This window comes from Tamandua tetradactyla, chromosome 8 (genome assembly GCF_023851605.1).
Source record: "Tamandua tetradactyla isolate mTamTet1 chromosome 8, mTamTet1.pri, whole genome shotgun sequence".
Classification (NCBI taxonomy): domain Eukaryota; kingdom Metazoa; phylum Chordata; class Mammalia; order Pilosa; family Myrmecophagidae; genus Tamandua; species Tamandua tetradactyla.
This window is the reverse complement of record NC_135334.1, coordinates 125592435-125610220: the sequence shown is the minus strand read 5'-3', so window position 1 is coordinate 125610220 and position 17786 is coordinate 125592435. Positions and strand designations below refer to the sequence as shown.

At 36.9% G+C, this 17786-nt stretch overlaps 2 protein-coding genes across 2 annotated transcripts; one reads left to right on the top strand and one right to left on the bottom strand.

Annotated features, from left to right (window-relative positions):
* The first annotated feature begins 2994 nt into the window (after nucleotides 1-2994).
* On the top strand, nucleotides 2995-3927 carry LOC143643805 (olfactory receptor 4C11-like). Its single transcript, XM_077112312.1, has one exon. The coding sequence runs from the start codon at nucleotides 2995-2997 to the stop codon at nucleotides 3925-3927; it is 933 nt and encodes a 310-aa protein (XP_076968427.1).
* Nucleotides 3928-16263: 12336 nt separating this feature from the next.
* LOC143643804 (olfactory receptor 4C11-like) lies at nucleotides 16264-17175 on the bottom strand. The gene has a single exon (XM_077112311.1). The coding sequence runs from the start codon at nucleotides 17173-17175 to the stop codon at nucleotides 16264-16266; it is 912 nt and encodes a 303-aa protein (XP_076968426.1).
* Nucleotides 17176-17786: the final 611 nt, after the last annotated feature.

Below are 17786 nucleotides of genomic sequence, written 5' to 3'. Positions count from 1 at the left end.
TAGTATTCAGAGAAAATCAATCTGGCCATGTCCATGGTAAGTATCTAATATATACAAGGCCCAGTGGAAGAATGGAAAATGCAAGGACTTTTCCAAAAGTAATTTAAAATCTAAAGGAGAAGTTGGAAACAAAAGATGTGCATGTGAATTCTTGATGGGAATGGGCACTTCATGGTAAGGAATACTGGTAGTGAGAGGAGAGAAAATAGAAATAATGTCTGTTTGAGTGATCCAGGAAGTGCTTCATGGAGATAAGGATTTTGTCGTGGATGTAGTGGATGCAGGCTTCCCTCGCTCAAAGGGAAGTGAGTATAAAATAGTATCAGGCATTATAGAATTGTATCTATGGGAAATCCTCTGTAATACTTTCACTCATTCTACAAACAATAATTAAACCATTACTTTTATCCTAGATACTTAAATCAGCAATCAACAGATAGACAGATATTAATATTCTTATGTTGCTTCATTCTAATGTATGTCTTTCTTATGGCATGTCATTCTACTATATGTCAGTTGTGTGAATTATGCATATGTCTGTCTATCTATTCTATCTCTCTAGCTATCTCATCTCTTTATCTCTCTATTTTCTATCTCTCTCTAAATATTTAATAGAAACTGCAAGCAATCTTTCATTTCATTTTGCTGAAGCTCTTTGACAAAAAATGCATTAGGAAGACGTCCAAGAATGCAAGTGACCCTTAAGTTGGTGGCAGTGCGGTGGTGTCAGACACGAAGCCCCCTGAGCCCCAGATCCACCTCTGTACCTGAGTCCCCACCTTCCTGGAGAGCCTCAACACCAACAAGACCCTAGGAATACTGCAGTTCCTCCTGCTTGGGTCAGGACAGCTTTGAGGTCTCAGCGACATGCAAAAGGAGATATGGAATCAGATCATTTCCTAGATAAGATATGAAATTCTTTACTCTTTAATGCAGGGCATGATCACATTCATGTTAAATATCACCACAAGGTACATCTTAGAGGGGACGTTTTCCTCCCATCTCTGATCCCTAGAAAGTAGTTTTCCTCCCCAGGCACTAGAGTTATCATGCTGTTCTTTGGTACTCCTCTAGAAAATAATTCTCTTACATAAATGTGCATCTGCAATATAAATTATCCTGTTTTTAATGAAAATTGTACCATCCTAAGTATATAGTTCTGTCCTCAGATTTTTCACTATACAATATATTTTAGAGTCTTTGCCTGTGTATTTGCTGCATTTTTATCGATGGTTGATTAAGGTGTCATCTCTGATTATTCACTCCCCTTCTGATAGACATTTGTTTCGCATGTTTTGACTCCATAGAAATGGCCTCAATTATTGTTTTTACATGTGAGTGAGTCTATATGTAGGAAATGGAAGCACTAGACTAATTTCTATGTGCAGTTATAATATTAAAGATGCTGAAAATCACCCTTAAGTGACTGCACCCATTCAAACTCCTATGAAAATATGTGAGACACAGTTTCCCACACCCTCTCAGCACTATATGGCAAAACTATTCATCACAATATCATTTTATTAATATAATAGATGAAAAATATTCCTAATTGGGATTTTTGTCTTAATGTATCTAATTATGAATGAAATTGAACGTATTTTCATAAGTTTAATTCTTTTGATAAAGAGAAGGGTCCTGTAAAATTTGTTCTTTTGCCTGTTATTCATTTGCATTGTCATTTGTAATACCAACTTGTGAAATCCATTTTCATTTGAAGAAATTAGTCTTACTAATTTCTTACTGTTATACATGTATTTTCTTATTCTGACACTTATTTTACTTCTGACTCTGCTATTGTTTGGTAATGTACAGAATGCATTACATAAATTTCACATAAATGTATGTAAATGTGGTAATGCACATAAAACAATTTTTCCAGTATCTGGCATAGAGCTAGAGATAAATAAATATTAGTTTACCTTTTGTTTCTGTCTTCTTTTCTTTGATGTCATAGCATAGGACACTCAAGTATATAAATAACAAAAATTCAATTGAAAAGCTTCAGCTATCACATGGGGCTCTCTGAACTTCTTTTCTAAATCCTGATACTTAAGCTATAGACCTGAAATTTGAAAGCATGTTCTCATTTGGGGTAAATGTCCCCCCATCTCCTTTTCCTTAACCATAGATAGTCTCAGCATCTCAACGTATCTTAAGAAATTATAATGAGAGGGTCAGAATAAGGAATGAATAAGGGGAAGAATATAACTGTAGACAACATGGTATGAAAAACAAATACAAAGTTGAATGAGAGGGTGAATTTAAACCTGGAAACAACTGGAAAGAATTGGGAGGAGAAATAAAAGGAAATGCATTTAGCGAAGGCAACAGATAATAATGTGGTATGCTGGACCAGGTTGACAGCTTGCATGCTTGCTGCTGGCTGCACTATTTTTCTCTCATTATCACACAACAACTCCTTAGTAAGCTAAAATCATAGGTTTATCTGTGTGTGTGTGCATGTGCATGCATGTAGGTTTTATTAAGGAAGCTCTTCTCAAGTGTCTACATAATCATTCATTGAATTTTCAGAATTTTGCTAGAAGAATCCTTAATGAATGGATCACCAGTTCAAGAAATATGAAAAGTCACTGAAGTTATAGATGGCTGTTCTCAATTTTTGCAACATGTTATTTGTAATATTGGCAGGGACTTTCTGAAAACTAAAGAAATACATTCAGATCAGGAAATTATGTACTTAGGCAAATCCATGAAATTAAAGTTTATTATGTCTGAAGAATCATTTACTTTTTTCATTCTTTTCATATTGCACCCTCCTATGCAATCGGGTAAAATAGTGTGCAATTGTGAATTGCAATGCATTCAGAAAAAATCAGTACACAGATAGTAAGTGATTTCCATTGTTAAGGGGTGAAGTTCAATGATCAACTCATATTCAGGCTCCAAACGTGTCCATTTTATAAAATTATGTCTTTTCTCCTTGCAGATTAACTGTTTCTAACCTGTTCTTTCCCCAAATTGACTGAAGCAATGCAGCAAAATGACAGCGTAACAGAATTCATACTGTTAGGATTGACAGAAGATCCTCTGAGACAGAAAATGGTCTTTCTAATCTTCTTAATTTTCTATTCGGGAACTGTGGTGGGGAATTTGCTCATCATTGTGACCATCAAGTTCAGCAGTACACTTGGGAGCCCCATGTACTTCTTCCTATTTTTTTTGTCCTTTGCTGATGTCTGCTTTTCAACTTCCACAGCCCCTAGACTGCTTGTGGACACTCTCTCTGTGAAGAAAATTATTTCCTACAATGAGTGCATGATGCAGGTCTTTGCCCTGCACTTATTTGGCTGCATGGAGATCTTCGTCCTCATTCTCATGGCTGCTGATCGATATGTGGCCATCTGTAAGCCCTTACGCTACCCAACCATCATGAGACGGCAGGTCTGCATCTTCTTGATCGTTCTTGCCTGGATAGGGTCTTTCATACATTCTACGGCTCAGATTGTCCTGGCCTTAGAATTGCCTTTCTGTGGACCCAATGTGATTGATCATTACTGCTGTGATTTACAACCCTTGTTGAAACTTGCCTGCATGGACACTTATGCAATCAACCTGCTCTTGGTGTCCAATAGTGGGGCCATTTGCTCAAGCAGTTTCTTGCTTCTGATAATCTCATACATTGTCATCTTGTATTCTCTGCGAAACCACAGTGCAGAAGGGAGGAAAAAAGCCTTATCAACTTGTACCTCCCACATTATTGTAGTTGTCTTATCCCTTGGTCCATGTGCATTCATGTATACACGTCCCCCAACCACTTACCCAACAGACAAGATGGTAGCAGTATTTTATACCACTGGTATACCTTTTCTCAACCCACTCATCTACACACTAAGGAATGCAGAAGTGAAAAATGCCATGAAAAAGTTATGGAGTATTAAAATGACCTCAGATGTCAAAAGATGACTTGTGGGTCCAATTACTTCCTTAATCATGTTTTCATTAAATTGATACATAAATCAAATATGATAGTATATTATTATTGTGCAAAGAACATGCAATTATATGTAAAGTTTTGTGTTGCTATTTATTTCTAGTTCACAGAGAAGTTGAATTTTGAGGCAACATTTTTTTGTATTAGAGAAAGATGAGTGTCAGATTAATTCAGATAATTGTGGAATAAGAGACTTTCCTCTCTGGATCTACTTTCTCTCAAGTCACACCATATCTAGGTGGAAGTCTGACTCTCCCTATGCACACTAATGTCAAGTGCATCTGATTTGCTTTATATTTCTATGCTCTGTCCTCATCCTGGTAGCTTTCTGAGCTTAACCTGATTTGCTCTTTTTCTAAGAGCCCCATTCTAACATTGCTGACCATGAATTCCATTTCCCAACTCTAAATCTGGACTCTGGTTTATTATAAAGAAGTATTTTTGTTTCTGAGTAAATCTGTTACTTACTCAAAAAGTTTTCAAACTTGTGAGCAGCTCTTAATAAATTAAATAAGTCATTAATTCATCTGTACCACATTTCCATCTAGGTGTCCAGCCTTGTCCTGAATGCATCCAGAGCAAGGCCACACAGTGTGCCAAGACTGTCCATTTAATTTTGTCACTAGCTCATCTTTAAAACTCTATTTTTGAATCAGAGATTTTTAATGTACTTATCTGATAAACAATTCTTTCTCATTGTTTGCTCTTGTCAACAAAATCAGAAACAAATTAAACATCAATTTTTCAACAATGCAGAAAAATCGTTGGATGAATTCATATAATTTCACAGCACTCAGCATACGAAGAATATAGTGGACCTCGCTTACACTAAAATTAGTATTTATTAAAACCTCACATAAAATATTTTAAAGGAAGTAAGTTAAACATATTATTTTCAAAATTAAGAAGGCAATAAAGATTCTGTCACAATATTGTAATGCAGGTCTTGGCATTTTTACAATATAATTTTTATTGTAAGACAATAAAATTTTAATAAAAAGAAATGGATAGGAGGTAATATAATGCGTTATTTTCAGATGACATGATCATGCAGAAAAACCAAAAGACTTACAGATTGTTTTTACTTTTTTATTGTATAATATAACATATATACAAAGCAAAGCAAGAAAAAAGCAATAGTTTTCAAAGCACTCTTCAATAAGTAGTTACAGGACAGATCCCACAGTTTGTCATGGACTACCATACCATCCTCTCAGATTTTTTCTTCTAGTTGCTACAGAATATAGGGGGCTAGAAGGAATAAATATATTTTTATCATCACAATCGACTTTTTATTTCCTTTTTGTGAAAAATAACATATATACAAAAAAGCAACACATTTCAAAGCACAGCACAACAATGACCTATAGAACAGATTTCAGAGTTTGGTATCGGTTGTAATTCCACAGTTTTAGGTCTTCACTTTCAGTTGCTCTAAGATACTGGAGACTAAAAGAAATATCAATATAATGATTTAGCATTCATATTCATTTGTTAAACCCTACCTTCTCTGTATAACTCCACCATCACCTTTGATCTTTCTATCCCTCTCTTTAGGGGTATTTGGGCTATAAATTTTTCATGTTGGAAGGGGATGTCAATAATATAAGGTAGGGAGATGGAATTAGCTGATGTTCTGGAGAGGCTGGGCCCTCTAGATTTCAGGACTTATCTGGTCCAGAGACCAATCTGGAGGTTGTAGGTTTCTGGAAAGTTACTCTAATGCATGGGAACTTTGTAGAATCTGATATAATGCCCTAGCTGTTCTTTAGGATTGGCTGGAATAATTTTGGTTGGAATTTAGCAAGTTATGATAAGTAGCAATATCTAACTGAAGTTTGCCTAAGAGTGACCTCCAGAGTACTATCTTGACTCTATTTGAACTCCCTCGATCACTCATACCTTATTTGTTATACTTCTTTTCCCAATTTTTGTCAGGATGGTATTGTGGATCCCACAGTGCCAGGGCTGGACTCATCCCTGGGAGTCATCTCCCATGCCACCAAGGAGACTTTCACCTCTGGATGTCATGCCCCATGTAAGGGGGAGGGCAATGGTTTCACTTGCAGAGTTGGGCTTAGAGAAAGTGAGGCCACATGTGAGCAATGAAAGAGGTCCTCCGGAGGTGACCCTAAGGCATATCTATAGGTAGGCTAAGCTTCCCTGCTACTTACATGAGCTTCACAAGAGAAAGCCTTAAGATGAAGGGTTTGGTCTATTGATTTGGGTGCCCCTCATGTTTGATACAGTATCAGGGGCTTCCCTGATAGTAAAGTTTAACGGTTCAATATTTTTTCTTCCACCCCTCAAGAGACTTTGCCAATACTTTTTGATTATCTGCCTAATAAATTCTAGGATGTATCCAGGCATTGCATTAAGCTATACAGGATTAAAGACCTTCATTCCCATTCTGGGTTCTCTGTTTCAATTGTTCAAATGAACTATCCAGACAGATTGAGTTGGATTATGTGCTACAGATAATTTAGGTTCTGGACAAAATAAACCTTTCTTCCCTTGGTTTCAAAGAGTGTGTGTGGTTCTAAAATATAGACAATGTCTCCTTATTCTTGTGTTCTGAATCACCACAATCCCAACCTGATCATCTTTGGTCTTCACTCTAAGGGTCAGGTTATACATACATAAAACAGTCTCTCAAAATTCAGAAATAGTAGTTACCACTCAGGTCTAAACGTGACTATTATAAGAGCTTGCAATATAGACCCCTGTTTTCTTATGAGCATTTTCTAAAGGAGATGATACAATAAATATTCTTTCATTTCTAGCTTATTTTGCCTCACCAAATGTCTCGCACATTCATTCACAATGTTGTATGCCTCACAACTTCATTTCTCTTTGTAGCAACAGAATAGTCAATCATACATATACCTCATTGTTCACCAATCTACTTCTCAGTCAGTACGTCCTTTAGCCACATGCATTCATTAAGCACCATGTATAATGCTCAACATCCACAGTCCATGAACACACTCAATTTTAGAAAATTTCATTGTTTCCAAGAAAAAGATAGCCAACAAACACACCCTCACCAAATAAGAAACCTAAGCTTCCCCTTAACACTTGTCCCTCCCCCAACTATTTGGCTCTGCTGTTGTTGTGATACTATTGATGCTTTCCTATTAAACACAGCCCATAGCATGTAATAGCAGTTTTCCCCCTGTACCCTGGACTTTAACACTCTTTGTGCAAGAGTCATACCTTTGAAGTAGTTCATGCAAGAACTTACTTGTATTTGTAGCGTTGATCAATGGGACACATAGGTCTGTACAGTCCATTTGAATGATTTTCAACTTCAGTATGGTAATATTACTTACAGACCCACTAGTGAACTGCCTTCACTTCTATCTATTCCCTTACATTTCAGTTCAACCTCATTAGCTAACTGCTCACCCATCTCTAGCTTCTATGTATCTCTAAGTCCCCTATATTCTGTATTATAAGTATCCAATTTTACCTTTACCTAAGGCCATAAAAGTGAAGTCACACAGTATCTATCCTTTTGTGTCAGGCTTATTTCATACAACACTATGTCCTCAAGGCTCATCCATCTTGTCATGTGCTTCAGGACATCATTTCATCTTACCAGTACATAATATCCCATCGTATATATATACCACATTTTGTTAGTCCATTCATCTGTTGATGGGCATTTGGATTGTTTCCATCTTTTGGTAATTGTGAATAATGCTGCTATGAACATTGATGTGCAAATGTCTCTTTGTGTCATGCTTTCAGCTCTTCTGAGTATATACCAAGCAGTGCTATTGCTAGGTCATAGGGTAACTCGATATGTAGTTTCCTAAGAAACCACCAAACAGTCTTCCATAGTGGCGGCACCGTTATACATTCCCATCAGCACTGCAGAAATGTTGCCATTTCTCCACCTTCTCTCCAACATTTGTAGTTTACTGTTGGTTTAATAGCAGCCATTCTTATAGGTGCAAGGTGGTATCCCATTGTAGTTTTGATCTGCACTTCTCTTATAGCTAATTAAAATGAGCATCTCTTCATGTGCTTTTGAGCCATCTTTATTTGCTCTTCAGAAAAATGCATATTCATATAATTAGCCCATTTTATAATTGGGTTGTTTGTTCTTTTGCTGTTGAGTTGTATGATTTCTTTATGTATACAGGATATCAAACCTTTGGCCAATATGTGATTTTCCAGTATTTTCTCCCATTGAGTTGGCTGTGTCTTCAACTTTTTGAGAACGTTTTTTGAGGTGCAGAAGCATTTGATTTTGAAGAGTTCTCATTTATCTATTTTTTCTTTTGTTGCTTGTGTTTTGGGGTGTAAATTTCAGAAAGCTACCTCTTTTTACTAGGTCTTAAAGATGTTTCCCTACATTTTCTTCTGGAAGCTTTATGGTGTTAGTTCTAATACGTAGGTGTTTGATCCACTTTGAGTTAACTTTTGTATAGGGTGTAAGGTACAGGGTTTCTTTCTTTCTTTCTTTCTTTCTTTCTTTCTTTCTTTCTTTCTTTCTTTCTTTCTTTCTTTCTTTCTTTCTTTCTTTCTTTCTTTCTTTCTTTCTTTCCTTCTTTCCTTCCTTCCTTCCTTCCTTCCTTCCTTCCTTCCTTCCTTCCTTCCTTCCTTCTCTTTCTTTTTTGGCTATTGATATCCCCATCCCATTCTCCTATTTAAGGAAAACATTATTTTATTTCAGTTCAGTCAATTTGGGGGCCTTGTCAAAAATCAGGTGACCATAGATTTGGTGGTCTATTTCTGCATTTCAGTTTGATTCCATTGGTCAATACCTCTATCTTTGTGCCAGTACCATGCTGTTTGTGAGCACTGTGGCTTTATAATCAGTTTTAAAGTCAGGAAGTGTTAATCCTCCCACTTTGTTCTTTTTTAGGATGCTTTTAGCTTTTCAGTCTTCCCCTTCCTGATGAATTTGGTAACCAGCTTTTCCAAGTCTTCAAAGTAGGTTGTTGGAATTTTCAGTGGTACTGCATCGAATCTGTAGATCAATTTGGGTAGATTTGACATCTTAACTATATTTAACCTTCCTATCCATGAGCAGGGAATGTCTTTCCAACTATTTAGTTCTTCTTTGATTTCTTTCAGCAATGATATGTAATTTTCTGTGTACAAGTCCTTTACAACCCTAGTTGTTATTTTGAATGGAATTTTTTTCTTAACTGACTCCTCAGTTAGGTCTTTGCTTTGCATAGAAATGTTACTGATTTTTGCACATTAATTTTATATCCAGCCACCTTGCTGAATTTGTATGTTAGCTCAAGCAACTTTGTTTTAGATTTCTCAGGATTTTCCAAGTATTAAATCTGGTCATCTGCAAATAATGAAAGTTTTACTTTCTTCCTTCCAGTTTGGATGCCTTTTATTTCTTGTTCTGCCTGATTGCTCTAGCTAGAACTTTTGGTACAATGTTGAATAATTGTGGTGACAGAGGACATCCTTGTCTCATTCCTTATCTTAGGGGGAAGCTTTCAGTCTCTGTTCATTGAGTACAAGGCTGGCTGTCAGTTTTTCATATATGCCCTTTATCATATTGAGGAAGTTACCTTTGGTTTCTATCTTTTGAAGTGTTTGAATTGTTGAATTTTATTGAATGCTTTTTCAGCATCAATTGAGATGATCATGTGATTTTTTACTTTTGATTTGTTAATGCATTGTATTACATTAATTGATTTTCTCTAGTTGAACCATCCTTGCATTCCTGGTATAAACCCCACTTGGTTTGGGTTTATAATTCTTTTTGTATGTTGTTGGATTCGATTTGCTAGTCTATTGTTGAGAATTTTTGCATCTATGTTCATTAGGAAGATTGGCCTGTAGTTTTTCTTTCTTATAGCATCTTTACCCAGCTTTGGTATCAAAATGATGTTAGCTTCATAAAATGAGTTAGGCAGTGTTCATTTTATCTCAATTTTTTGGAAAAGTTTGAGCAGGATTGGTGTTAGTTCTTTTGGGAATGTTTGATAAAATTCCACAGTGAAGGCATCTGGCTCTGGGCTATTTTGGAAGGAAGAGTTTTGATGACTGATTGAATCTCTTTACTTGTGATTGGTTTGTTGAGATCTTCTATTTCTTCCTGAGTCAGTGTAGTTTGTTTTTGTGTTTACAGGAATTTGTCCATTTCATCTAAGTTGTTTAGTTTTGTGACATATAGCTGTTCATAGTATTCTCTTATGATTTCCTTTATTTCTTCAGGGTCTGTAGTAATGCACCCCTTCTCATTTCTGATTTTGTCTATTTACATGCTCTCTCTTTTATTCTTTGTCAGTCTTGCTAAAGGCCCATCAATTTTATTGATTTTCCCAAAGAACCAACTTTTGGTTTTATTGATTCTTTCTATTGCTCTTTTGCTCTCCAATTCATTTAACTCTGCTTTAACTTTCATTATTTATTATTTCCTCTTTGCTTTGAGGTTAGTTTGCTGTTATTTCTTAAGTTCCTCCAAGTGAGCAGTTAAGATCTCAATTTTTGCACTCTCGTTTTTTAAAAAATATAGGCATTTGGGGTAGTAAATTTCCCTCTCAGCACAGCCTTTGACACATCCCATAAGCTCTGATATGTTGTATTCTCATTTTCATTCACCCCAGATACCTACTGACTTCTCTAGCAATTTCTTCTTTGACCCTCTGGTGTTTAAGAGTGTGTTATTTAATCTCCATATATTTGTGAAAGTTCTCATTCTTTGGTTGTTGTTGATATTCAGCTTCATTCCATTGTAATCAGAGAAATTGCTTTGAATAATTTCAGTGTTTTTAAATTCATAGAGACTTGTTTTGTGCCCCACCATATGATCCATCCTGGAGAATATTCCATGAGCACTAAAGAAGAATGTATATCCTGGTGTTTTGGGGTGTAGTGACTTATATATGTCCTTCTCTATTTCTTTGTTGATCCTCTGTCTCATTGTTCTATCTATAGAGAAGAGTGGTGTATTCAAGTCTCCTACTATTATTCTTGAAAAAATCTATTGCTCCCTTCAGTTTGCCAATGTCTGTCTCATGTACTTTGTAAGTTCTTGATTGGGAGCATAAGTATTTATGATTGTTATTTCTTCTTGGCTAATTGTCCCTTTTATTAATACATAGTGTCCTTCTTTGTCTCTTATATTGTTGTTACATTTAAAGTCTATTTTGTCTGATAATAGTATAGCTACTCCTGCTTTCTTCTGGTTACAACTTGCATGGAACACCTTTTTCCATCCTTTCACTTTCAGTCTATTTGTATTCTTGTGTCTAAGATGAGTCTCTTGCAAGCAGCATATAGCTGGATTATATTTATCAATCCATTTTGCCAATCTGTATCTTTTAACTGGTACAAAGTTTGGTCTGCTAAGATTCAAAGTTATTTCTGAAAAGGCATTCCTTGAATCCACCATCCTGTCTTTTTTTATTTTATTTGTCAGATCTATATATTCTTTCCCTTCTTTCTCTTTTTATCCTTTAAGTTAACCACACTAGTACTCTTCAATTCTTGCCCACCTCCAGACCTCCTTCTCCTGTCCTTTTGCTTTCAACTGGCAGAAATCTCTTTAGTATTTTTTTGTAGGGCCAGTTTCTTGTTGAAAAATTCTTTCATGATTTGTTCGGCTGTGAAAAATTTTAATCTCACCCTCAGTTTTGAAGGACAATTTAGCTGGATACAGAATTCTTGGCTGGGAGTCTTTCTCTTTCAGGATCTTAAATATAACATACCTCTACCTTCTCACTTCCACAGTGCCAACTGAGCTCAGTCTTATGTGGTTTCCCTTGTATGTAGTAGATTTTTCTCTCTTGCCACTTTCAGGATTTTCTGCTTCTCTTCAACATTTGACAGGCTGATTATTATGTGTCTTTGGAAAGGCCTATTTGGATTCATTCTATTGGAGTTTGTTGAGCTTCTTTGACATATATTCATTTCTTTTACAAGGGCTGGGAGCTTTTCCTCAACCATACCTACAACTACTCTTCCCAGTCCTTTACATTTTTCTTCCCCTTCTGGGACACCAATGATTCTTATATTTGTGCGCTTTGTTTTGTCTATCATTTCCCTGAGATCTGATTAAATTTTTCCATATTTTTTGTCATTTGCTCTTTTGTTTCTTTGAAATCAGTTGTCCTGTCCTCTAGTTCACTTGTTCTTTCTTTTGCCTTTTCAAATCTGCTGTTGTGTGTCACTAGTATGTTTTTTATTTGGTTTCCAGAATCTTTAATCTCTGTGATATCTGCTATTTGTCTTTTTACTCTTTCAAATTCCTCTTTATGCTCTTCTAGTGTCTTCTTTATCTCCTTTATGTCATTAGCCATTCCATTTATTTTATTTAGTAGAGTTATATGAACATCTTTGATTAGTTGTTTCAATGTCAGTGTCTTCTTGTTGCTTTAATTTGGTCATTAGGCTGGGCTATATCTGTCTGCATCATGATATGCTTAGTGATCTTCTGTTGTCTTCATGGAATGCAAATATCTTGATTGTTTTACTTTGGAAGTTGATTTCCTTCAGTTGTCTAAAGTTTTGTATTTATGGGATGGATGTGGAGCAGGATGCAGGGTGTGGAATGGGGCATAACAGTGTGGTTATGCATTGCAGCACAGGTATAGGTGCAGGTTAGGGTTGCTATACTGGTGCCTGTGAGTGTGGGTGCCCAGCTGCAGTGACAATGTGGCTATGTGGGTGCATGGATCTGGGTGCAGGGCACTGATCTGTGCTGGTCTGGGACATGTGGCCCTTTGTGAGCATGTGCAGAGCTCAGGGAAGTAGGTCAGTGCTGTGCCTATGTGGGCTTGGAACAGATGTGGCCTGGCTGCACAGGTCAGCACTTTCCCAGAGCTGTGGTGTGTGACTGGGGGCCATGTATGTGTGCAGACCTGGGAGGCCTGTAAACTGATGTACAACTGAACAGAACTTGGGGGCAGGGTGGGGTTGCATGACTGTATGGACTGGGGGCAGGTATAGCCTGCATGTGGAGGTAAGCACCTGCAACCTTTATGCATTGGCAATAGCCTAAAGGGGCAGAGACAGGGAGGTATGGCTCAGGAGGGGCGGGTCAGGACTGCAATTTTGCAGGAGAAGTGTGTTGGACTGGGGCAGGAGTATGCACACTTGGGGTGGGGGTGGGGGGCGGGTATGCACATGAGGGGTTAGTGGGGTGGGAGTGCTTGGAGCATGGGGAGGGGACAGGTAATGGAATTCAGGTGTGTGGGGTGTAGGTTGAGTCACAAGTGGAAGGGCTGCTCTGGTGAGGTTAGTGCATTCAAGGAACATGGCTTGGCTTACTTCCTGGTCATCTCCCTGTCTGTGCACTCCTGAGGGCTCCACATTTCCATGTTAGGTTGTTTGCCCCAACTGGATGGTCTCTGTTTCTCTTCTTCTCAGCAACTCAGTTTTTGCAATCAGGGCCACCCTATGTGGTACAAGCATCTCTCCCAGGTCACTTACACCCAGGAATTGTCATTTCAGTTGCCCTTCTGTCCCTTCTCTACCTGTTCCTTACAGCAGGGTTGAACTTGACCTATCCTATTTCACCATTTTCCCATGACTCCTCTATATGTCTTGTGTTTTTTTTTGAATGAAAAAATGAGAGAAATGTGAAACTATAAGATCTGAGTGGGATTTGGTACTTTCTAATTGTAAACAATTCCACAGATATTGCAGCCAAAAGACTGTTTAAGGATAAGGGATTCTAATGTCTCAGAATTCTTGGAATTATCATAGATTTAGCTTTTCACTATTATAAGCCTTAAATCATCTCATTATTGGGTAGCCTATATTGATAATTGGCCTAATATGATATTTTTTATTAGCACACATGTATTTTCATTCACACGTATCTAATGTTTTTCTACTGCAGGCTAAACTGCCAGATAGGAAACATTTAGGATAAAAAACCAGCTTTAATTCCTTAGCCCCATCAACCTCTTCAAATATTTACATAACTCCAGGGCTGCAGTCCGATTCTGCCCTGACACCTGGTGTAGTGGACAGTGGAGAGAGATCCTGTAGAACCCCATTGGCCTGCATAGATAGATAGCCCCTTTTTTACGTGTCCATTTTGGTTATTTGAAGTAACAGGTACTATAATTCCTTGAAAACTAAGCTACTCTATTTTTTTAATTTGTGGTGATTCTTTAAAGAATACTGTGGAACTTTTGGGGCCTGACATCTCAGACATGCACGCAGAGATGGGGTAATTGAAAACGGCTCCTCTCACTATCTAAATAAATCATAAAGCATTTTATAATTGATGACTTGGAAGTTTTATGAAGTGCCTTATGGTCCTACCCTATCATGGACTGGTTTCCAGACTTCCTTTCCTTCCCTCATTTACTATGCTTCTGGTAGTTTCCCTTTGCTCTTTTCCCATTCCCTTTTCAAAACATCACCCTTGGAGCTCTAGTATCATATATCATAGAATAATTCACTCAGATATTATAGTGTAATTCACTTTGACATTTTCTGTATTTAGAGCTAAGATTCAATTTTAGAAGGTTTTTGTACCAAAATGTTCTTTTTATGTGTACAAACAAATGATTCTACAGTTGGAATAATGTACAGCCACATTTTGAATTAAAATAATCTTGAAATCCACTATTGATACAGTTATTCCTGATTTAATGTTTCTTGTATAATAACATGTTAGAACACAAATTTAGACTAGATCCATGGGTATGAAATAATAAGTGTGATCCAAGATTATTCATGAGGCACTCTGAACTTTGATTCAGAGACAGACAAAGACTATCTTCTACCCTATTAAGTCTGAAGGGGAACCAGGAAATGGGAATTAAAGTTTTGTTTTGATTGTCTTGCTTATATAAGAACTGAATATACTTAAAAATATTCTTTATGGAATTAGAGTCAAATCTTTTAAAAACAGAACTCTAAGACAAATTTTGAAAATTGTGAGTATTCATTTGGAGGCATATGAAGCAAAATTGCCATCTTTAAATATGATACTGAGAGCTCTGAAAAATATCCTCTTTAAGACTTAAATATTTATTATATCACCAGTTTTCTATACAGTATCTCAATTACTGGGAACTTTGGAATGAGGTGATGACATTTTGTCTTCAGGTGACTAAAGTGTTTATTTACTTGTGAAGTTCACCTTGTCTTCTCTTCATTAGCCTGTATCACTTACAGTAGTAGTTCCTGATGCCAATGTAATTGAAATAACTCGAGTCCTGATAAAGCATGTCATTACTTGATTATGAGGAAGTGAGGTGGTGTGTGCGTTTCCATGTAATACATATGGATTATGTTACCTTCCACATGGAAGTGTTCATTATAAAACATTCCCATATAAAACTAATAGGTCAAAGTTTGAGAAATAGTAGAGATGAATTTTCAATTCTTCAGTATTTCCACAAACTCTGAAATAGGGATAGAGTTTGTATTAGCGTCAAAACCATGTGTATTTCATCCTTCCTGTTACCTTTTAGGTAGATATCAAGTAGGAGCTGAGAGTAGAAATATTTTGAAACTTCATTTTTTCCAGCAAATGTGATCATAGGTACAATGTGATTTCTGAAATAAAAGGAAGATAAATTTCCTACTCTCTCCTGGAGAAAAACCATTAATTATTTTTCTTTTTAATTTTTCTTTCTTAATTACCTATTATTCTCTAGCCCTCTTTCTGCTTATTCCAGCTGACAAATGCTCTCACTTCCTCCTTCCTTTCACTTCTGAGGAGCAATATGAAAGTCTCAGGAGGGCAGGTGAATGGCTGATACTGGTTAAGACATCCAAAAGCCAGGCTCCTCCATCCACATGATGTTCAAGCTATTTCAGAGAAAGTCTAGATTGGCTCTTAATTTCCAAAATCATTGTGAAGATTGAGAGTCTATCTGTACGGGGTCTCCAGTGAGGCACACTTAGACAAAATTTCCTAAAGTAGTATCTTCTTAGGCCATCTTCTCTACTTGTCAAGTTGGCAAGACAACAACATGATTCTGTAAGTCTCCAGTCTCTTCTAGACTAACTCATGTTGATAAATTGTGTAAAGGACTAGAATAAAGTCTGGAAAATGAATTTGGTGACCACATACATAAACACATGCAATCATTCATTGTTAGTCTAAGTGTTCTTTAGAAAGAAACACTTCTTTCTAAATAAACATATGAACAGAAAGCTAAACTATCTTGTGATGATACCCAGATGTTGATGGAATTCAATTGAATCATCAGAGTGTCTTCAAAATGATTATGAGGCATGCACAGATTGTTAATTATTCATGGTAAGGATAGTTTATGTTTCCTGTCCATATAATATAAAATAAAATGCTCAGAAAATGTAAACTAGATTCACCGTAAATTATACAACTGTTGAATTTTTCATTTGTGGCACCATAATTTTTTTAAGGCATTTTTCACTTCTGCATTCCTCAGTGTATAGATCAGAGGATTAAGCAAAGGTGTCCCAATTGAATAAAACACAGCCACCATCTTGTCCACTGGAAATGTGGTTGGTGGCCGTGTGTATATGAATATACACGGACCAAAGAATATGACAACCACGATAAAATGGGATGTACAGGTGGAGAGAGCCTTCCGCCTTCCTTCTGCACTGTGGTTTCTCAGGGAATATAAAATAACTCCGTAGGAGATAAGTAATATCATGAAGCTCACCATGCATATAGCTCCACTATTAGACACAACCAGCAAATTTATCACGTAAGTATCCATGCAGGCAAGTTTCAACAAGGGCTGTAAGTCACAAAAAAAGTGATCAATGACGTTGGAGCTGCAGAAGGGCAATCTCAGGGCCAGGAAAAGCTGTGCTGAAGAATGGATACACGATCCCACCCAAGCCAGAACCACCAGCACACCACAGACTCGCGGACTCACAATGGTCGTGTATTGCAAGGGCTTGCAAATGGCCACATAACGATCAAAAGCCATGAGAATGAGCACAAAGATCTCCATGCACCCAAAGATATGGAATGCAAAGACCTGGGTCATGCACTCATTGTAGGAAATGATCTTTTCCTGAACAAGGGCATCCACAATCAGCCTGGGGGCTGTGGTTGTAGAGAAGCAAGCATCAGCAAAGGACAGGTAGAAGAAAAAGTAGTGCATGGGACTCTGAAGTGTTCGGCTTGCCTTAATAGTCACCACAATGAGAATGTTTCCCACAAGTGTTGCAAGGTAAAGAATCAAGAAGACCCCAAATATTGCTTTCTGCTTTCCAGCATCCTGGGTCAACCCCAACAGAATGAATTCAACCACACTCCTATTCATCGCCATATCAGAAGCTATAGATAGAATGCAGCTGACAAAGATTTATTCTGCAGAGAAAAGAAAAGACAGGAAAAGAAGTGACATCTTGGGGAGATCAGTAAGCTAAACTCTGAATTCTTTGGTTCTCTTCTTTACTCTGTTACTTCTGTCTTTTTTGTGTGTGTCGGAATTTCCCAGGAATGTTTGTAAACCTGTAGATGACCAGGCCTCCTGCATATTTATCAATTGATCCATGGCCTTGTTTTATTGACCCAAGGCATATATATTTTGGAACAAAAAGAAATATCTTTCACTAATTTTGATTCCTACCATGATTAAAAAATGCAGGGCTTGTTTTTTTCTTGCCAAGTTACTTAAAAGATTTGAAACTTGGTCTGTATATGAGGAATTTAGTGCAAATATTTGTCCTACCTTATTCTCAGGTTTAAAAAGAATCTATACAAAAATTTACACATGCACCTATGCCCATACATCCACACTTGTATTTTAGGCATTATGCAGCTTATCTATGCAGTTTAAAACTTGACACTTTTCCAATAAACTTAGGCAGTAATGTTACAAATCCCTCCTGAACAAAATAGTCTCAGTCCAGTTTATTCACTTCGGTGTCTATTATA

Coding starts and splice junctions, on each gene's coding strand:
- LOC143643805 (XM_077112312.1), top strand. CDS start 2,995: ATGCAGCAAAATGACAGCGTAACAGAATTCATACTGTTAGGATTGACA.
- LOC143643804 (XM_077112311.1), bottom strand. CDS start 17,175: ATGGCGATGAATAGGAGTGTGGTTGAATTCATTCTGTTGGGGTTGACC.